Source organism: Cygnus atratus, chromosome 3 (assembly GCF_013377495.2).
Source record: "Cygnus atratus isolate AKBS03 ecotype Queensland, Australia chromosome 3, CAtr_DNAZoo_HiC_assembly, whole genome shotgun sequence".
NCBI lineage: Eukaryota > Metazoa > Chordata > Aves > Anseriformes > Anatidae > Cygnus > Cygnus atratus.
The window spans coordinates 82664462-82687308 of record NC_066364.1 but is presented as its reverse complement, the minus strand read 5'-3'; the positions used below and the strand labels follow the sequence as shown (position 1 = coordinate 82687308).

At 37.9% G+C, this 22847-nt stretch overlaps 1 protein-coding gene across 1 annotated transcript in view; it reads left to right on the top strand.

Annotated features, from left to right (window-relative positions):
- PLD5 (phospholipase D family member 5) overlaps positions 1–22847 on the top strand; it is a 177594-nt gene that overhangs the window by 53460 nt on the left and 101287 nt on the right. The window contains exon 3 of the mRNA XM_035560217.2: positions 19221–19357. Within this exon, the coding sequence (XP_035416110.1) occupies positions 19221–19357 (137 nt within the window). The remainder of the gene's footprint in view (positions 1–19220; positions 19358–22847) is intronic.

The following is a 22847-nucleotide window of genomic DNA, read 5'->3' as shown; positions in this document are numbered from 1 at the left end:
GTTAACGTTAATCTTCACTCTACACTAATGTATGAGAAAGAAACCTTGAAAAAGTCCTTCAGACTAGATACTTCAAAGTCTCCTGGATAAGTTGTGAGCTCAGGCTCAAAAAGCTTAACAAGTTCCTACACATACGCAGAGTGTACATGTGGAATCTGAAACTGTGGTAAACGCAAGGTAGTTCAACTGAATAGGCAATTAATTATCATCTGTGGGCATCTAAACAGCATGACTTTGGTGTGTTTTAAGTTAAGTAGATACAAAATCTGATTGTATGGTCACTCTTTACTATGCAAGTAGACAGTCCTAATGTTGTGTAACTCTGAAGTGAAAATTCCAAGTCCCTAGGCAGGAGCAGCTGAGAGCCCTTTGCTGCCTGTGGTAGCCCACATAACCTCTTGCTGTTGGCAAGGTGCAGCCCTAAGAATTACAATCATTGAGGCCGTCCTTTGGTGCAAGTTCTGTGGTGTCAGCAACAGCAATAAAGCTCCCTTCCTCTTCCTTCTCCAGGACTGTATGTGCCTCTCCACGTGAGGTGTTGGCTGCTTTGTGCAGCGGGCACCTGCGGTCAGTGTGCCAGGTAGGCCAGGGCCCCCTGGAGAACAGGGTCCAGCACGAGTAGAGATTTTCCACAGTGGGTGGCAGCCAGGGCCAGGCAGCCAGCGTCTGTCCCACCACCCCGGCACCACCAGGGACGGGGGCAGCTGAGGGACAGCTTCAGTCCCAGGTGTTAGGCTGGGGTGTTGGACTGTGAGTGGGCCTGGCTCTGCAGGACAGCGCCGAGGGACCCTGGAGAATGGCCGTGCTACGGCATCACTGGGATAGGGGCTGTGGCCCCAGGGAGGGGCTGAAATGGGGTCCTGGGCTGTGGGTAGGGTGATGGAGCCCCAGGGGGCTGTAAGGGGTATGGGTGCCCTCAGGGCTGTGATACCAACCTGTGTTATGTGGTTATTTCCTTAGTGCTATATGTCCCTTGCAGATACTGAAATCAAAAGTGGTGGGCATGAGGATTCTGGAGGTGTTGAATTCAGTATTGTTATTTTGTGTTATAAGTGAATATGTTGCTAATGTTGAGTGGGCAGTGTATTGTAGCAGTAATGCCCTGATATACAGTCCTAGAGTGTTAAGCCAGCCTTGTTCTCCAGGAAAGGAGTACTGAGAAAATGAAAACAGTTAGGCTTCTCAGGCTCAATATTTAGCCAGCCAGCAGTCCTGTCTCTGATGGAAGCTAGGGAAGAAAACAGAACTGATCATTCTAATTTCCAGTTACTGGAGTTGATAGCTTCTTCCTTCAAGAAGAAAACCTGAAGAAACCTGAAGGTTTACAAATCTGTGTAAACTTCTAGCATCTATTGTCCTATAGCAAGGGTTTCCACAGCATAACAGTGCCTTGTGTGAAGAGTACCTTCTTCTGATCCTTTTGAACTTGCCAACATAATTAATCGAATGCCCTGTAATGTTTTTATTGGATGAAATGGTGAATAACTGTTTCTTAGTCATCTTTTCCATGTCACTTATGAATTTATACTTCTGTCACATTCCTCCCTTACTCATATCTTTTTCCAAGGTGAAGACTTCAAGTTTATTTAATCTTTCTTTATACAGAAACATTCTGGGCTTTGATTGTCCTTTTTACCTTTTTCCATATTTCTTCCAGTTGCTCTGTGATTTTTGAAATTAGTGGACCAGAACTGCACATGGCTTTCAGGTTGTGGGCACACTGTGAATTTATACATTTGTGTGAAGAAATTTTCTTTGGTTTTCTCTTTCTTTTCTAGTAATTCAGTTGGCTTTCTTGACCTCTGGGCAATATATTAATGTTTCCATAAAGTTACCAACAGTAACTGTGATCTTGTTCCTAGATTGTACAACTCAGTTTAAAACTAATTTTGAGGCAAATAAAGCTGGAAGAATCACGTATACTTTAGTGCACTGTTATATGTAACTATATCATTTCCTGCTACTATCCAGTCACTCAGCTTGAGTGGATCCCACTGCCATTTCTTGCCTTTGATTGCCTTCTTTACTAATCTGTGACTAACTTTGTGTCACCTACATCTTTCTGCCCACTAGGAAAAAATTTGTAATTTAACTAAGAAAATGAATAATGAAAGCAGTAATGAATGTTTATTCAAAAAGCACTTGTTAACGTTGGGGGAAGAAATCTTAAGGTTAGTAACTTCTTACTGTATTAGACTCTTCAATGATGAACTGATGTGATTTTACAGATTATTTGGGGGGTGTTTTTTTTATTTGGTTTGTGTGCATGTTTTTGTTTATTTGTTTGTTTTTGGTTTTGGAAATGAAAGTGATATAGAGGTGGTTTTAGCCAAGTAGTGCTTTTTAAATGTTTTGCTTAGCAGTACTTCTCTTAGCTCCCAGTCTGTAGAACTCTCTGAATTAACAACTTTCTTCCTCCTTTACCCAACTCTAAATCTCTGCTTTTTTTTTATTATTATTATTTTATTATTTTTTTTTGTACTGAGATTAAGGATAGAAGTCCTAGCCTTTGGAGTTAGGAGGCTAAAATGCAAGACGGAATTCCTCCATAGTCATGGTATTTAAAGCCTCTATGCTATCTGTGTATACCTGCAATGCATTTATAAGCTCAATCTATTTGAAATCTTAATTAATAGAATTCAAACATGACTGATGGTTTAAGAAGACTCTTACAGCAGGAGCAGAACTCAGCATGGCATTCAAAGAGAGGATAAAGCTCTCTGAACCTTCATTTAAAAAAACAAACAAACAACAACAACAAAAAAAAAACACTGAAAAACACTTCAGGTAGAGAAAGTGAGGGAGGTCTTCCTGGCAGTCAGCCTTTACTGTTTTAATACTTGACTGGTATTTTGAATTGTCACAGTTTCTTAGTTTTTTTAAAAGGTATTTTGGCTAGGATAAACAACAATAAGAGCCATAATAAGCTATTTGCTATGGCTATGGACTGGGACAGGCTGAAATTATTGAAAGTTTCAGAGCACGTGTAGTAAATGAAGACAGTCTAAAATGGTAGATAGAACTTGCTTCTGCTGCTCCTTCTGTTTTTGGCACCCTCTTGTATTCTTAGGGGACTTTGATGTTGTTTTCTGACACTTCTGACAGCAGTTAAAAGATTTTTGTAGAACATACTGAAGTCTCCCTGACTTTTTGAGTGAAGGTGTTGGGGCATGCTACCAAGTCTAAGTGCATCTTTGTTCTCCAGTGCAGAGATATCTTCTCAAAGATGAGGCAGGAAGCTAGCTGAAACCAAAGGAGGATCAGTAAGTGGTAGCAAAAAGATAACATGATTGCAGAAGAAGCAGAGAAATACACTGCCACTGTTATATGAAAAGATTGGGTTTTATTCCTGGGGTATACCAGCCACTTATATAGTAAAAGAGAAGAAAGAAAAGATTAAAGGAGTTTGAGCATAGCTTAATTATGAAAACGGTTTCAGAATATGAGATTCACCATGCTTGGATTTTCTCTTCCTTACGGTCTCTGCCCCAGCATCAAGGACAGGGAGAGTGAACACAAGCACTGTAGTTACTATGGAAGTGCAGAAGCACTCACTCTGGGTGGCATTACGGATGTAAACACGAGTCTTGGCTAGATTTACCTGTGAGTCAAGGTATCATTTTCAGGGCAACTCAGTATCAAATACCAGTAATATTTTTATGGTATTTGCCTTTTCACATTTCAGAGAGTAATTCTTTAAGGTCCTCTGTCTTACTACTATATCACTCTTATTGGATGAGCTCCAACTTCAATTTTCCTCTGCTGTCCTCTTTCACTCCATTCTAGTCGGTAGATCTGTCTGCTCTCCGAGAGGCCGAAAAGGGCAGTTCAGATCCTGTAACATTACGTCAACAGAACCACCTTCCTGATCTTTCTGGCTATGCACACCTTGGAGAAATAATAAAAATAAAAAAATAAAAAATCCTTTTAGCAGCACGGGCTGTTATAGACAGCCCGCTATCTGCCAGCTGACTTTTAATCACCTTGTACAAGATGTCAAGATTGCCATTGAGAAAAGTGGCCTTAAACAATTTCTGCAACCTCATCAGCCTTGGCTGCCTTGGGAATTCCATCTTCTGGTGTGCATTAACTCATTTTGATGGCATCGGTGTTGCCCTGTAGCCGTTCCAGCTCTCAGAATAATATTGGGACATGGCTATTCCCTTTCCCTCTCTTTCCACAGCAGAAGAGCCTGCTTTGCCTACACATTAGGTACCCTCCTTGAAGTAGCTCTCTGCTGGCTTTACTGCAGCCCAGCTGAAGGATGGCAGCATAAAGAGGCTGGAGAGAGGAGGAAGTAGGGCTTATATCTTATATTTCTGAAAAGGATACCATCCACACCATCAGTTAGAGCGGATGCTGTGTTCTGTACTGGGCTTATCTAAAGCAAAATAAGTAGCAAAATTTTTCACACTGTGCTTTTGGTTTTGCCTTTTTTTTTTTTTTTTTTTTTTTTCCCCCTTCAGGTAGTTTCTGCTTTCTCCCAAAGTACTGGTAGATCATTTCAATTAAGAAGTTTGCTTGGATACTTTTCTTTCATCTGGCTAAGAGAAGAATTGTAATTGTGTAACAGAGGACCGAGCAATGGAAATTTCTCACATTGAGCCAAAAATTGTGAGAAGCTTTTTGTCAGAGGGCCCAAACAATCATTTACAGCCTCTGGGCCTGTTCTTATATAGTAGAGAGACAAATTTCCAAAGTTGCCATCTACAAAGTAATTTGCACAGCTACAAGACAGCAGAAAGTGACAGTATTCATTTCTGCATGTATAGCAAGTAGTTTCAGTGTCCTTGGAGCAGTCTGTGGATAAGCGCAAGCATATTTTTTTAATTTTGAAATTGCTGGGTAGTTTCCTTCAGACTGAATTACAGCGGCTAGATGGAGACTGATATTCCTCCCCCCCCCCATGTTTAAAAACATAATTTCCATGCTTCTACACTAACACAGAGATCTAGGCAAAACTGTTGGGCTTTATAGTAATTTTTGGCAAAGCATCTGTTTATTACAAAATGATTAGTACATAGTCGACATAGTGACTTCAGTTAGTTTCCATCATGTCCATTTTTGTTTGGTTTTGTTTTTCAATGCAAGGACTAGGCTGAAAGCCATGCAAGAAACAAATGTATCAGAATGACATGTTTAAACATTCTCATCTTCGCTAAATAACTTTGTAGAAGTTGTCAGCCATGGAGGAGATTGGAATAACAAGGGCCAAATTCTGTTCATGTTTGGATTAGTGCAAATTTTGAAGAAAGCCGATGAGCTCCAGGTTATTTTATCACCCTCTGTATGATAACAGAACACAATTGCAAACAGAAAAAGTGGAGGTTAATGTTTGGGCTTGCTTATTGTTTGGGTTCTTTTCTTTTTTCCTGGAAAAAGCTCAGCAGCTGAGTGTGCAAAAAGCTAATTTTCAGAAATAAACCCAGTTTTGCAGTCCTTGCTGAGAGTGAGATGACTTGTTGTTTGCTGTCCCTGAGAGAAGCATAACTGCTGTAAGAAAGACATAGTCGAACTGTTGTGGAAGGGGCTTTAGAGATTGGTGCAGAAGAAAAGGAGAAAGAAAACTATATATCTGTCAAAAAGTCTTAGCAATAAGGGAAAATCAAAATGCCTTATCTCCTTGCTTATATGTAAATAGGGTAATATATGAATATTTAATAAGGTGCCAGATGCTTTGAATCATCTGTTAAATTTTGATCAAGGCTTTTGTATTCAAAATCTAAATTGAGCTGATGACTTTATAACATATCTGATGTCTGGATAATATTTCTATATATTTAGTGTGATCTCAAAATGAGATCTAGTGGTTTGTGTGGTAGTGCACCATGTTAAACAGGAGGAGTGCTCGAGTGCTCCTGGCTGTACATTCTGAACATGGCAAAATGAATGGGGGAGATTATAGCTGCAGTTTTATGTCATTGGCAAATCTGAATTTGAGCTCAGCACAGTGGATCAGTTTTGGCTTAGGTGCATATTTAATTATCCCTTTTATGTCCATGGGGAACTGGAACTTTCCATAGCCTGACAGAACGAACGAAAGGTGAGGTTTTAAACTCTGAAAAGCATACTGTTCCTGAAAAAAAAGTTTTGTTGAACAAGAGACTTTTATGTGATTACAGCCTGCATTTTAATGCCCTTTGAAAGATAAAGGCTATAGTTTTATGACTTGAGAGAAATTTATCACATTTTTATTCAAACTGGATTTTTGGTCTTTGCATTATAAAAATAATTATATATGCTTTTTGAAGATTGAGTTAAGTCTTGTTCCTTTTAAAGACAGTGGCAAAATTGCTATTATCCATAGTGGTTTGCTCAAAGCCCGTAGTGTACCCATGAACATTTATATCTAAAATGCATGCTTATGCACATTTTTATCTGAAAGCCACTACAAAATTTTGTCCTTTACTGAAGTATTCTGGACATCTCTGCAGTAGGTTGGAGAGTTAGGTTTGAGTGGGGTCTGACAATAGAGTGCCATGCATTTTCCCCATATTTCTCCACTATAGGAAAAGTTAAGTTTGATCCATGATCACTAAACTTTGGAAATTTCAAACTTTTAGAAATTTTGGGAAATGCTTTTCTGTGCTTTTGATGTATGATGGCATTTGCCGATAAATAAGCTTTATAAAACATGTATGTGTATATGTGCATATTTCTTATAAATGCCAGCAAAGTTATCTATTAATTTGCTTGGCAGGCATTAATTCAGTCAACAAGATAAAACTTTAGATTGTGGAGCAATCCTTTCTGTAAATATATTTTTTTTGAAATTAGTAGATTAATATGGGAATTAATACCTGAAATGTAAAAATAAAATCTCCATGGAAATGAAAATGGAGTATCAATCGGCTGAAAGTGTAAGCACAGATACAGCCCTCTTCTTATAGCTTCTGTAATAGGTCTGTCTTGTTCTGATACTGTACATTGTCTCAGACAATCAATACCGCTTGTTTTTGAATGTGCTCTGGAAGAAGTATGTACTTAGTATATATATTTTTATACACCACCAGACATTTTGGTAATTTTCTTTATAAATGACTAGGAGACTAAGAAAAGCCAGCCTGTTGCCATTAGGTTTGCATTTTCTATACAGAGGGAATCTGTAAATTTAGAATTGCGAGAACCACTGTTGTCTCAATGAATATGTACATGGTGATGCATATGGTGATGCAGTATAATTTGGAAATGTTATCAACCCATATCCGAGCTTGTTTGTGAGTAGTAGTGCATCTGTATGTATTGCTTAATATTATACAGATTAAAAGGTTATGCATTCAAAAAGCAAATCTGTTCTTAATTTTACTTGAATTTCATTTATTATTTTACCAGAGCACACAATAAACACAGTAATCTTTTTTTTTTTTCATGTCAAATACTTCTCAGCCTTAACCAGTACATACAAAAAATATTTAGACTCTAAGCTAGTTTTCATAAATGTAGGATGCATTTATTTTACAGTCTTGGCTTTCAGGATAAAACTTCAAATGCCAATTAATATAATATAATAGTGTAAGATCTTCATATCTCAAATTCCTTCCAAAATGGTAGCAATTATTTACCATTTTCCTACTTTCTGAGAAAAGAATAAACTTCCATATTTTGAGACTCATGAAACTTTTTATAAGACAATTTGTGACAACATGGCAGATGAACTTCAGATGTCTCTGTGAATTTTATGTCACTTAACACAATGGCAACTTTTTGAGGGAGTGAGCTCCTCATAATGTATTAGGACTTTATTTTCATATTGCATCCCGAGATTTTTGTCTAATCCCCAGACTTTAGAGATGAATCTTACTATTTTTCTAGATGATTTTTCTGTATTAAGGCCTTTCTGTTTAACTGAAAACTCAAGCTGCACTTTATTTTGCAGTTTAGAAAGGACTTGTAAGATTTTCTGAGCATACATCTTTGCCCAAAACAATTTTCTTCAGTTGATAGTGTCCTGTAAGATGCTGTTATTGCAAATAATTTAGTTTCTTTTCCTCCTAAAAGAGTATTCACAGTGAAGTTTGCTGTCAAAAAAAAAAAAAAAAAGCTTCAGAAAAATATTGGACTGCACTGTAGGATGAAAGGTGATAATGTTTAGTGACACTCTTTGGCATGCAGTTACTCTCTACTGGAACTTTTTCTGATACATCATCACTTGTACTGGTGAGGTGCAATACACCTCCTCTCCTTTCAAGAACATTGAAACATCAGAGAGATGCGTGCCTCCGCCATGTCAAATTGCTGTGTGGCAGGATTCGCTGGTCTGTATCCAATGTTCATCTTCATCTCTCTAATTTTTTTGCCTTTATTGGGATTCTCTGCAACAGAAATGAGAATAAGAAACCAGAATTTCACAAAAATAGCATTTTGTTTTTATAGAATGATTAAAAATTCCATATTTGTAATGGTAATTTAATTAAAAAAAAATCTGTAGTAGTGATTACCTGATTTAAAACAATCATAAAATTAGTCACAAATTCAGGTCAGCCAGAACACTTGATCATTTTGATGGCAACAGCCACATACCTGCCTCATTCTTTTTTACCGCAGCAGTTGTATATGTTGGATATCCTATTTAATCCTTAAGACTGTTTTCTGATCAAACTGAGACTTTTATGGTCAAGGTTGTGTGTAATATGTAAGCATGTATCTTCATGTGCTTCATCCACCTTCATTCCTTCCAGTAACTTCTAAATCCATTGATTGATTTAAACAATATGTAATAGAAAGGTGGAGGCTTTAAAGTCAGGTGTCATGAAAACTGATAATGGGTTGAGGGAAATAGTGGTCCAACTGACAGGATAGCTGCAGCACAAACAGCACTTTACTAGGCGGCAGAGTCCGCACTGAAATGCTTCACATGACTGGGCTCTGCTTTATCTGAATTTTCAACGACTTACATGCAAAAAACAAGGGCAAAATAGAGAAAATGTTCAGCCAGTTACAATGTTGATTGATTATCCTTATGTATGAGGTTGTGGAAATTATGATTTAAAAAAGCTAAGGCATTTCTAATATAAACAGAGTGAGAAAAACAAAATAAATGTTGAGTAGATAATAGGCCAGTAGGCAATGAGCTTCTTACAGCAGAACAATATCAAAATATATTTTCAGACTAAGAAAATGATAGTGCAAAAGCTTTTTCCACAAGGGCAATACATGAGAAGGGGCAGATAGAGAAAACCTGACAAAAGGCTGTAAATCAGGACACCTTCATATCCCAAGATACCAGAAGGATTCTGAGCTTATTAACATAGTCACAAGGCAGCAGAGGAAAGGCGAATGGGGGCAGGAGTGATGTTACTGGTGGAAGAGGTCTCGGGTAGTTTCAGTGAGAGGTGAAAAGTTAAATCAGAGTAGTTCTGCACCTCTGCTGGTGTAGGAGCATGGTTGTGGCACTCTCTAGAAAACAAATCTCTTTGGACCTACCAGAACTAAAGCTCGCTGGTGGTGATTTTCCGACCTTCCCTCAAGGCGTTTGATATCTTCCACTGCTTTTGAAACCCGGTATCCTTTTTGTGGACTTTTCTCTGCATTGTGTGAAGAGAGAAACAGGTAAGAAGGCAGAATATAGTGGGGACTTCTTAGTGGGAGGGAAACTGATAATGAGTTGTTTTGCTGTTTGGTGGAGAAAGGAAGGAGGAAAGGGTCAACATAGCTGGAACAGTGGACATCCAGAGCACATCAGAAACAATTTCCTTTGGCTAGTTTACTTGATTCTTCTGATTTTTTTTCTTCCACATTCAAGGTGTGTTTCTATTCATTGGGTTAGGAAAAGAACTCCTCCAGTAATGGAGTATATGGAGAGCACTGTAATAGATCTCATACAGAAGGAGATTGTGGTAAAAGGAAATAGAATATTGAAGGTCTTCGAGATCTGTTGCTGTTTGTGCCTTGACTTTTTTTCTTGGTTCTTTGTTTGCCTGTTATATATTCTCGTGTGCTCATAAATTTATATCCAGTGTAAATATTCAGCTCTTTTTTTCTTTTGTTGTGATACAGGGAAAGCCTTTCTGACCAAATGTTTTTGGAACACTAAGACTTAATAATTATTATTAATAGCTAGCAACAGGCATTCCAGTCACTGAGAACTTAGAGGAATTCATTTATTTTCTTTTTGTTATCTAAATCATTTCTGTGTTGCTAGGAAGTGCTTTCATTAAAACAAACAAATAAATGCAAGACAAAACCATTAGAACCGGAATGTTCCTTCTACATGGAGACAAGTGAGTAAAGCAGAGCCCCTATGCACCACATCAAGGAGAACCAGCTGCCTTTGTGGGATGGAAGTGGAAGCTGACACTTCCAGCCTGGCTTTCTCCATGCCAGAGCTCTGCATGTAGAGGAGGGGATGGTGCTGTTCGTGACACTCCACTCTTCAGTCCCCTGTTTGCTATAAAAAGGGTTGTTTGGAATCACAGACAAACGCGAGATGATTGGGAAAGGCAGGGAATGCCAAGGAGGAAGGTTTCTGAGAGACGCTGAAGTCAAAACAGTAGTCTCATCTTTGCTCATTGTTATATATTTTCCAGCCAGTAAAGGAATTATCCATCAAGTAGAATTATTTAAGATATAAAAGGTACAAATACTGTCATTTAATTCAAATACAGAATTTTATAGGATAAAAACATGGTAGCTAAATTACCTCTCAAGTCTGTCATAAGAAAGAAAGCATGGATCAGATACACATAATCACTATAATTAACTAGTTTACCTTTATCTCTCTGATTAGCTCTGGATTGTAAGCCTCTTTTTATTTTCCTTTATCTCTCTTTAAAGTGGAACATAATTCCTATTGTGAATGTCACATTGGTTGTGTTCTCTGTGACAATGGAATTAACTTGCTTGGCCGAGTGGCAAATCTATTATTTCCACATCTACTAAAAGTGTAGTTAGAAATTCAGAATGAGCTAAAAATAAGTGCTTTCCCTATGAGATAGTCTCATTTCTTGAACTTGTGTCAATTTCTAATAGTGTTAATAAAACTTTTCCCTTAATTGCCTCTCATTACTGAGTGAGAGAGATCTTTTTTCCTCTTCCTTTTAAATTCAGAAGAGTTCAAATGAATTTGTTTCTTATGCTTTATAAAAGGGAAGCTGGTAATTTATGGTTAAACTAACTGAAACTAAGTTAAGTACTGCCAGGTTCAGTTGCACCACTGCTGTAGACTGTAGAGTATGATTGCTTTATTATGACTTAATGTTATGTTACAGCAATTGATGGTGCTTGTGCTCTTAGCCAGCTGTCCCAGCTGCAGCGTGAAATGATTAAACCTTAGTGGAAAAAGTTGAAGGTAATGTATTTTGCCTTGTGAATTCAACTAGCTAAGAAAAAAAAGCACCTTGGTGGTAGTGGTGAGTTTATGCTGCAGAACTACACTTGAACTTAAATTTGTTTGTACCTTCAGCCTCCCTGATGGTGTTTCTGTGCCTATAGCCATGTTTTCGTATTTTTAAGTCTGTTTTTTTTGTCTCATCTCCTTTTGAAAAAAAAACTCAGAAAAATGATGAAAGGCTGTGTGCATAAAGAAGCTTGACGTAACTGTACAAAAATGGCACATGCAAACACTGGCAGAAAAATGTCTTATTTGACTTTTATGAAAAATGTCTTAATTGACTTTTAGTTTTCGTTTAGTTTGTCTTAACTAAGATTGCTGCTAATAAGGCTTTAAAACATTTTCTTGAAATAAATGAGATTTGCTGACAGCAGATTTGTCCTGACAGCAAGCTTTAGGTTACTCAACTGAGCATGTCATTAATACTTTTTGTCACAGTTATTAAAGTACTAAAATAACTGTAGTTTTAAACATGAGACATTACCATTTGTAAGTTAGAGATCACAAGCATCAAATCAATGTATTCATCTGTGTATGGTTTGGTCTAGCTTAGGTGCCTCACCTGAAGAGCTAAAGCTGTCTGATGGTTATGGCAATCCTGCCTAGTTTGGGGCAGAATTGTGCAGTCAGAGCTATGTGTATTAGACTGGTCCAGGGGAATGTGTCATGTATATGTTAAAAGCATGATCTCAAGTAATCATTGAAGTGATCTACTTCTAACATGGGGTGTCTTTCTTTTCTTGGTGAGACATTTTAAATAAGTCTGAAATGTCTTATAAGTGTTCTGAGCATGTTTCACCTGCAACTTACGAAACAAAAGTTTTTTTCCCCTTCTTCAACATTTAAAAATGTTCCTTTTCACTTTGAAATAAACATGATTAGCCTTTAGATTAAAAGTTGAAAGAGTACAATGAATATTTTTCCCCCTTATTTATTTTTTCTCTCCACCCTTACCTTCACTGTACCTAATGACCTTTCTTTGGTCACCCCGAAACAGCAATTAAGTACTGTTGCCATCGGTTCTGGCTTCTGGGGTTTTATAGTGTAGTTTTATTTTGTTTGCTTGTTCTTGTTTTCAGTTTGGTATGTTTTTTCTAGAGGTAGTGTGTCTTTGATCATATGGGGACGTGCTCATCCAAAAAGAAGTCAATTACAGCTTTCTTTTGCGCAGCGATTTTTACTTGGAAAATTCCTGATGGAGTAATAGAATTAATATTAGCAGTGGTAAGAGCAGCTACCTGGTGTCTCCAGGTTTAGAGATGTGTAAACTGATATTTGGATATAGAAATAGTATTTACAGTGATTTTTTTACTAATGAATTATTAATAGTATTCTGAATTGGTTGTTCAATCTGGGTTGTGATTATTCAATACACTTTTTTTTCTTTGCAGGAGACACTGGATTTCAGTAGACTGTTTTTAGGGCATACATTGGCCTTTTTTGCCTTTCTCAAACTACAATACTGTCTTACATTATGCTAAAGACTGAATCAATATATCATGGTCAGACATCAGGGCCTGATTTCAGGAAAATGGCATGTGAACACTTAAATGCTTCAGTCCTCTCTCTTATGCCAATTCTGGTCAACAAAATACATTAGATATTAGCTGGTCGTGTGCTGGAAACCTCTTTTTTTTTTTTTTTTTTTTTCTTACAGAGCTCATATTGTGAATGTTAATAGCTTCCTGTAATATAGCACTTTGTGTGGAGGAGGTTCAGATAAGTAGTACGTAAAGCCTTGAATGTCTTTCAAGGTAGTTTATAGTTTTTTCTATTTATAGTAATGGGTCTGTCATTGTGTTACATGCCTGACCTGCTGGATCAAACGTTCGTTCAGAGAGCAGTGGAACCAAAGCAGCTGCTTCGCTGTGGGTGCGCACTCAAGGCCCTGCACCCTGCCACAGAGCACCGCAGCAGTGACTCTTCCCATCCCTGGCTGCATGAGGCTGCGTGGCGCTGAGTGGTGTACGTGCTGAAAGACAAAGCTTTGGACCATCTTTTCCTCGGGAGTTGCACTATGTTGGGTCTCTCAGCCAACTCTACCTAGATGCTGGATTTCATAAAACATCTGAGATAATTACATTTCTATGAATTTTTCTTTCAAATACAGATTCAAAAGAAACTGGGCAGACAGTATGACTTCGTATGCGTCGTTTGGTTGGAAAACACTGAAATTAAAGAATGTTGTTCAGTGAATTAACTCTTCTTTCTGTGGCGACTATATGAGTAAATGGTTATTGCTGATTTTTCTCTTAACTCTCTCAGTGCACTATTGAAAGGTGAACAAAACATGCAGACTTGAAGTAGAGGTAGGGATTATTGTTGCCTTGTATGCACTACAAACACTACATCAGGATGTAGAAATGTAAGTAAATACTACAGTGTGACATGATTGATTCACGTCCACATTGTAGTATGCTATAACTAGTTTAATTTTTCTATGGAAAAATAATATACAAACACAGCAAATAATACCTACTGCTCAGGCCAGTGACACATCTAGTCCTACACAGTGTGTTTAACAGTGGCAATAGCATGCCACCCAACTTCTGTATTAGAAAGGCACATCCTTGTCTGTTTCCTCTAGCAGCTGCTCTGGACATGTTGTCAAAGGCATTATCTAATCCCTTTTTAAACCTGCCGCTGCTATTTGCTTTCACAGCCTCCTGTGACAACAAATTCCATATGCTCAATATCCACTGTATAAAAAAGTACTTGATCTGTTTGAAACTTAACTTCTACTAGCTTCAATAAACATCCCTATTTCTGGTATCGTGCTACTTGGTGAATAGTAATTTTGCCTTCACTTTATCCAGTGCTCTGATGATTTTTCTCCTCTCCAAACTACAGAGTCCTATTTTATTTTTTTTTGGTCTCTCTTCTTAAAGCATGTGTTCCAGCCTCTTAATCATTTTTATTGTCCTTTTTTCCTAATGGTTTCTAAGTTTCTGTATCTGTGCGACTGCTTGCTCATACCTGCTGGTAGCTTTTTTTCTTCCTTAATTGAATTTTAACCTGTTTTTCTCAACATATTCTCTGGATTGTCAAGAATATTTTGAAATTTTAATTTAGTCTTCCAGCATGCTTTCAATATATTCTGCTTTTTTGATTGAAAACTTAATCAGCACATTTCCTTTCTATTCCATAATTTAGATTACTGTTAAAAGCATGGAAATATATATATATATGCAGCAGAATCATCTGAATCACTTCTAAAATGTCCTCCATTTTTTTTCAATGAGAGTGATATTCCATCCAGTTTTCTCTCTCTCCTATAATAATCTGGACAAAGTTTGTAGAGTTTGCAAGAAAGTATATGTTATTTTCACCTTCTCCAGCAGGATAACAAGGTTTATGAGTAGGAAAGATGGAAATCAAAAATGATTAATGTGACTTTTTCTTGACAAAATTTCTTATTTTGTGTGTTTACATGTAATAGCTTCATTATGTGTATGTTACAGAGATATCTACTGTCTGTGAAGAAAGTTAAAGCTATAGGCCATTGAAATGTTCTTACCAGCCTTTTAGCAATGGGAATGCAGTAAAGATGGAGGGTGTTTTCTTGCTCTCATTGTAAATTCTGCTTGGATAGCCCTGGCTCTGATGCAACCTTAACTGACACAGATTATCATTTTTCTTAATAAAAATAAACAGATAGAGTCCTTCTCAGAAGAAAATCTTCTCTGAGTAGTGCTGTAATGCATAGTCATTGTGTTCAGGTTTTGCTCTTTTTCTCGCTCTCTACCTGGGGGTATAACAGCATGAAAAATACCATGCTTTCATTTAGTAAATGCAGTATTTGACTGGATTTTATTGTTTTAAACAATGGTATTGTTTAAGGTGGATGAGGCAGGTGAAAGAAATGCACTTTGCTCATGAAGTGGAAAATAGCAGCATTTTTGATAGTCCTCATTTCTGCAGGGTTTATTTCTCACTCTTTCTGAGCTTTGAAGAAATATGTCTGTCATGTAACAGAATCTTGGGGCTCATGCTGGAAAGAAGTCTGCACTTCTTGAGAGTGAAACTCTCAGCCATCCTTGTCCTCTGATGCTCTGGGCACAGGCCTCATAGCACCTCCAGCAACCTTCAGATGTATAAAAGGTCACAGCAGGAAAGAATGAAATACTGTCTCCCTATTTTCAGCTCATATGGGAAGGAAAAAGATTATATTGCAGCAGGAGAGAATTAGCTAGGCATCATTAAGGTACCAACGCATGGGGCAGGTTACCTGAAGATAATTCTGCAGGATCTCTTTCAACTGGAAATTTTTTAGAACAAACCTCTTTTAGAAGTAATATTTGTCTAAATTAATTGTGTGTATGGAGAGATGGACTACATAAGCTTTAGAGGTCTTCCAACTGTATTCCATAACTAAGTGTTGAAGACTGAAAGCTTAAACACAGAGGGTTTTTAGGCATGTACTGAAAGCAGCAAGACGATAGGTCTGATAAGCTCAGATCCCCGTTGCCAAGGGGCCGCACAACACCATAGCATCAAGCAAACAGTTTGCCCAAGCTCACTGATGCAAGAGCCTGAAGAGCAAATCTAACAAATTCCTTCTAGTCTCTCTGCGGTGTGAGCTCTTCTGTGTTGAATTAATTTCTTTCAAGAAGCCTGCTACTACTCAAACATGCCCGTGCGCACATGCACGCAGTAGAATAGAACAGTGGCATGGGCTGTTCCAATCTATTATAATTGGAAAAAGCCTATTATAAAATTGTCTGCAGTATTGGTGGTAGTACATGAAAATTAAGATTTATTACCATTGTCAAAAGAAAGGCTCTGGAGACTTATTTGTTGCCAGTAGCTATTTTTGTTTCTTTGTTTTCTAATATAAACATGAATTTGAAGATAAGCAATATTCAAATATTCATTTCTAATGTAACATGTAGTTTTAAAAGCTGGCAAAAATCACCACTCAGCAAGAGTATTTTCAAGATGAACTGTAAAAACATTCAAAACCCTCTTTACTATCTGTATGATTTATTTTTTTTAATGATCTTTACCTAGCCTTTCAGATCTCTGACTAATAATGTGGGATTAGGAGAATAGTAAGCTTTGGAAACTTTGCTTATTTATTTATTTAATATTTTGTGCTATCCTTAGTTCAAAGAAAATATTGTTACAGTTTGATAAGGTTCCTTTTTAGCATGTGTGAATTTAAAAGGTCCCCTACACTACTTGTGAACACACGGTTAGGCTGGTACTTAAGAAATAACTAATCTATTATGACTGTCAAAGAGGAATGCTTGATACAGATTATCTGTGTAAATAAGGGCAGTAAATTAGATGTATGTGATTCTGTCTTTATTTTAGTGCTGGTAGAATAGCAGTGGTCTTATTAGTGGTGCTAATGGTATGCTGCTCTAATAAGAAGCAGTCAAACTGCAGAGCTTGGCAAGCTGTGCATGCTCAGAACTGAAAGAATAGGGATTTAAACTTTATACAAACTTAGACTACAACACTGAAGTCTAGAAGCCTTGACTATATTCTGTGAATTTATGTGGAATGGAATTTAAAGCTCGATTTCCAACCTAAATGATTCTATGATCATTTTGGCCTCCCCTTTCCATGTTCCTGGAACAAAACCACCTGGATATTGCTACCATAAAATGTCCTGGTATTGAAGGCACTTATCGGTTTCACTCGCCTTTGTTCTTCTTCCTCTTGTGATACCATATCATTTTGGATCTGCTGTAGCTTTTGGCCTTTTAGGTTTAAGGTGCTCACAAAGGTTTTTAGGGACATTTTAGGATGATAGAAGGTACTGCAGGCTCCCTTCAATGAAACATCTCTTGCTGCCTCAGCCTGGCTGGCCCAGCCTTGAAGGCTCACGTGCTCCCTCCTGGCCCCGGGGCCCCTGGAGTGCTCAGTTGTGCTGCTGCTTGCATGGAGACACAGCAAGAGGATGGGAGGCAATTCCTGGAGTGGTGCCACGCAGTCATTTGTACAGTGTAGGAGCTAGGATGCCTGTTGCTGCAGTTTAGCCGAATTTTGACCACAGTATGGGCTCAAGACTGTTTCCAGCAAGTAGGATGACTGCAGTTATCGTGTTACTAGAGTAAAACAAGCACTAGTGGCGTGAGCTGTGCTGGCTCACGGCCTCTGTCCTTAGGGTGGAGAACAAGCCCTGGCTCTGTTTGGCTTGCTGGTATGGGAGTAGCCTTGCAATCTTGCTGCCATGGAAATAAAGCCAGTGCTTGGAAGAAGCTGCATTGGTTTTTGCAAATACCCTTAGAGAACTGTAGCAAACTGTGAGAGAGAGGTGGTCTTAGTGAGAGAATGATGTCCTACTGGGCATGTGAGTGCAGCTTTGGTTTTGGGCACCCAAATGCAGTCATTTCTAATTTTTGTTCATATGTTGCCATGACTATACCTAGCAGAAAAAAAAAAAATGTCCAAATGGTATTTGTTTCAGGAGTAGATTTTGCAAATGCTTGAAGATTTTGTTATGCTACATTCTCATAAGATTTTAGGTAATGTATTAGCACAAGTTTAAACATACATCTGAAAGGTGTAGAACTGTCTAATATGTATTATATTTAAAATATGCATATAACCTAAATATATTCAGTGTTAGTGTTAGGTAAAAGGATGCTTTCTTCACTGAATTTCAGAAAAATGGTTCCTGTTTCTCCAAGGAAGTTGTTTACTATGTTCTAAGTAAGCATTTCACTTCTGTCTGTGAAAAGATCTGAATTGTTCTGAAACACACGAGCTTGGTTTTTCTGGGATGTGTGCTGAATTGGAAGTTTTGGAAGCTTATTTTTAAAGAAAGAAAAAAGTTGGCCTTTTCTTTATGCAGACATGGAAAAGTTCTTGCTAGTCTGAAACATATTACCTCTTAAAATAAGTGTGAAAAGCGATGGAAATACTATAAAGTTGTTTTCAAGGCACAAGCATTAGGTTGATTGCTTTCTTATGCATTTTCCCTCTTTCCCATTCTGTATAAAACCTTTTTGAATGTGAAATTTCATTTATAGGGCAATAATGAAAATTAAGAAAATAACTATGGTAACAAATTAGATTTTTGCACAAAAACATGTTCAATAAAATTTTTTCTTCAATAGAAAAACACACACTGTATATTTAAACAGTAGGTTTCAAAATAAAAATAATCTTTATTTGTGCAGCTGTGTAAATTGCATGTCAGAAAATTCTGGAGAAGGTTTCACATTTATCTAGGGCTGTACACACTTGTATCCCGTTTAATGCTGCAGGATTTCATATTGAAGGGTAAGGACGTGCTATGCTGTGTTTAATTTCCTCTCAAATGCGGAGAGCATTGCCTGTTGTATTGACCAGCAGTCTCCCACTGTTTCCTTGAATCCCATCTAACATCTGTGAATTTGTTTTCCTTGTATTATAAATGCTGTGGGGCAAGGACTGGCCAGTGTCTCAATTGCTGTGAGGATTATAACAATGCCAGTCACTTTGTGTAGCAATAAAAAGGACTTTGTCCTTCAGTCTTCTTGCAATTACATGATTTAATTCAGCCAAACACAACAAAACTCTCAAGGCTTTTGATTGCCATGCTGAAGTGTGTATTGTATCTGTGATGCACAATCAGAAAATATGCAGTTAATGTGAGAAACATTATTTTAATGTATAACGCTTTCCTTGTGGTACAAACAGAAGACAGTTTAAATTATGAATATTATTTGTGACATGAATTATTTAACAGTGTCTGAGAAGTATAAAATACATCTCAAGGTGATACACCGAGGAAGGTTTTGAGGCTGTTTTCATCCCGAGGTGTGTTTCATGTTGACAGCTATGGCAGTAAGATCTTCAAAGAAGTTTAGATCTTATTTAAAATTTGTAGAGTCTCAGGTCATTGACTGGAATGTGATCACCCCATTAAAACTTTTTTAATCTTAATCTCTTTCAGTCCCAGCAAAGATGCATTGTGATCTTTGCACTGGTATGCTGCTTTGCAATTCTGGTTGCACTGATATTTTCGGCAGTGGATATTATGGGAGAAGATGAGGATGGACTCTCAGAAAAGAACTGTCAAAATAACTGTCGGTAAGAGGTAACAAACAAAACTTCTCTTTTGGGGTGGATAAGAATATTTATGTGCTATACAATGATGTGTAATAACTACCATAATCCTGTGGTGTAATTGGTAAGAGTAGGAAACAGGAAAAGATGGTTTCTTCTTTTGGAGGTTTATTTGACAAAATAAAGCACACACTTTTTGAAATTGTTTTTGGTGCTGTGTTTTGAGCAAGGCCCTTGTGTTAGTTCAATTATTTTGTAAGCGTGGGTCGAAGTCCATTACGTTTCAGTAAATGAGGACTGAAGTGGCTCATGCTGCTCCCAGTTCCACCATATCTTTCTTTCATCAAGAGATTTCTTTCACAGGGAAGGTCACTGATCACCTTCGACCTAAGGCTGCCCCTTTTGTGCAGCCTATTCCTGCTCATTGCACTCCCTTTACATGCACAGTGCCTTGGCTAGGAGCTGTGAGGAATTAGTGACACAGACAGAAAGAATGGAGTATTGACTGTATTAGATTAAGATTTGCCTCAGACACCTGCCATGGTTTTGCGTCTCTTTCAACCTTAAATTGAAGTAGGTGATTAGTTTTTTCAGGCCTTTCATTTCCAGCCTGTGAATTTCATTCTACCTCTCCTCCCTGGCAGGCTCCTCCACAAATCTGTTTGTCAGTGATGTCCAGTGCTTTTTCTACATCGTATTGTCCAAGGCCCTCTTCTGTTCTCTGGCAAGGCTGGTTTAAAGAAAAACACAACACAACAACAAACATTTGTGGACTTTGTTCACAGTTGTATTCTGCTTTTCTTCAAGGCTTTAACTTGCATGTAGAGCACCCTCAGTGATTCAGTTTGTGGGAGAACAGTTACCCTTAAGTAACTTCTCCATTCTCATGGGGTCACGGGACTGCCTGGGTGGGGAGGAGTCTCTGGGGCTCTCCCAGTCCATCCCTGGCCGAGGGCAGGCTCGGCTATAGATGGCTGCTCAGGGTTGTCCCCAGCTGGGCTTTGTGTAGCTCCAAGGATGGGCTCCGCGGCCACCGTGGGCAACCTGGTCCAGCAGCTGTGGCTGACCGCTCCACAGGATGCGTTCAGAATCTACCCAGCTACCAGTGGCCTATGGTGAGTTGGAGAAATTGATATTTGTTTTTTAGCATAAGCTAATGAAATTTTCATGTCTGTTGGAGCCTTCTCTTCTTGTTTCTGCAAGTTGTTGATTTTGTGTGCAACCTTTTTGGGGACAGTATCTTAATATTTTTCTGTGGTGCAACTGTCACTGCGCAGTCAGCAGCAATTTACAATCCAGTAAAAAAGCAAAGAGAGATTCCTCAAATTTGCTTGCCAGAATATTCTTTCAAATATTACATACCTGTATCCTGCAGGCAGCCTTGTCCTGAAACCCATTCTGTTGACACCATGCTTCCAGGACTTCATTTTTCCAGCACTTTTTTTCTTGTAAAATGACTTGGCCCAAATCTGTTCATTTTCAGGTATGCCCACGGTTCTGGACAGCCTTCTAAGATCTTGCCTGTATATTCTAGAGTTCAGTTAGCTTTCATTTCCCCATCAGGGTCTTAGGTATTCTCTACTGTGAGTTGTTGCCTTCCAAAATTTTTAAAGATACTGTATGTGTCACCTCTACACCCACTTCTCTATGTGTGAATCTTTGACAGAACTAGGTCAGATGAGGAGAAAGTCTTTCTGCTCATTTGCTTCAATTTGCACATGACTTTAGTTGTGGACTGTGTTTATCTCTTAGTTTTTTAAACTAAAGGTTCCACATTTTGTCCCCAGACCTAGCCAAGGAAGAACTTATTCTTCACTTTGTATTTTTCAAATGGAAAAAAATCAAGAGTGGGAGCCATGTACAGTACTATTGTGAACTGGCATACGATTTTTTCCATGTCTAAGAGGTTAACTGCTTTTGTCTCTTTGTTTGGGATACACCAATCTCCCTTTCCAAAGAATACTCATCTCTGCTCAGTTCTTTGTTGGTTGGCGTGTGTCGTTCTTGTTTCTCTTGGACTGTGTAAGAGGAGCCTGGGTGTAAATCCGGCATGCTGATGTTAACCATTAGAGTCGATGAAACTGTTCTGCATTTACAGTGATAAAAGTGATCTCAGAACCCAGCTCTATTTTAAGATGCCTTTCACAGAGTGATTCAAGTGCGTGATCTAGCTACTAATACTTGAACCAGAAGGCACATCAATGCTGTGTCTATAAACTGCCTAAACCATTTCTAATAACAGCTATTGCAGTATCCAAGTGCTGGCAGCTGCTACCTACTAACATTGAATCCTTCTTTACGTGATGAAAATGGGCTCCTTTTTGTGTTAAATATATTGCAGACTTAACTGAAGTGCTGTGAGATCAATTGCTGTGTGGCATATATTTAGTACTTGGGCTAAGCACTTTTAATAAGTAAGACAAGAATTATTGAATTCTTACATTTCTGCTGTGTGAGTACTTTCACTGAAATTCAGGAACAGGTGCTTACATTTGCAGGATGTGCTGAGACAGGATGGCAATAGAATGTCATTTTTTCAGATGAAATTATTATGAAGTACAAGTTTATGTGTATCATCCTAGTTATTTTTTTATATTATTTCTGTGAGGAAGCTTGATGGGAAAGAATGCTATTGATTTGACAAGAATTTCTATGATGGTTTGTTAAAGGCTTTCATCTCCTGAAAATCAACTTCATTTCTGTGTTTTGATTCTAAAGGAAAATATAGCTAAAATAGAACTGTGGTCTAGAATAGTGCTTCAGCTAGGAATTTTTGGAGCTTTTGCCAAAAAATAACAAGTGAGAATTGAGAACTGGGGGGAGGGAGGAGGGTAAGTAAAAGGAAGACATTTTTAGAAGTCCAGATCTTTTTGTAGCCTGAGAGAGATATCGGTGAATTATATTGTAAGCAGTATTTTCACGTAAAGCCTCTACATCTTCTTTAAGTTGTTGTGATTGTATTGTTCAGGAATACAAATACAACCTTTCTGATTGGGTTGCTGTAATTCAACATGAGATTCCTTTTTTATTAATCCTTAAACTTGTACTACATAAGGAATACTTACTAGATGTGTTGTCATAAAGACCTTCCTCTTTACTGATGTACTTATTTTTCTTGGGAATTTTGTAACAAAAGCTTGTCAGGGAAGTGGAGAAGCAGGCTTTTTTGCATGTGTTCACCATCGCTGAAAGGATTGTTACTGCCCATCTGAAAAAAACATACAGGAAATAGCAATTTGAAGAAATGAAACTAAGTTTGAAACCAGAACTATTAATTATGATTTGTAATCTTTGAGCTTCTTGTTGAAAAGCTCAGCCTATGATTGAGAACTAAAAAGCATTTTACCTTACAGACCATTTTTGACTGTCACAATATGAAGTCAGACTGCTAGAAGCTACAAAACCATTTTGCATTTCGTTTGTTACATGGGCAGACATACTCAATATTCAGTAATATTGAGCAGATTCAGTATTTAACTAAGAAATGACTGAAAATCTTGTTCCTGTTCATTTG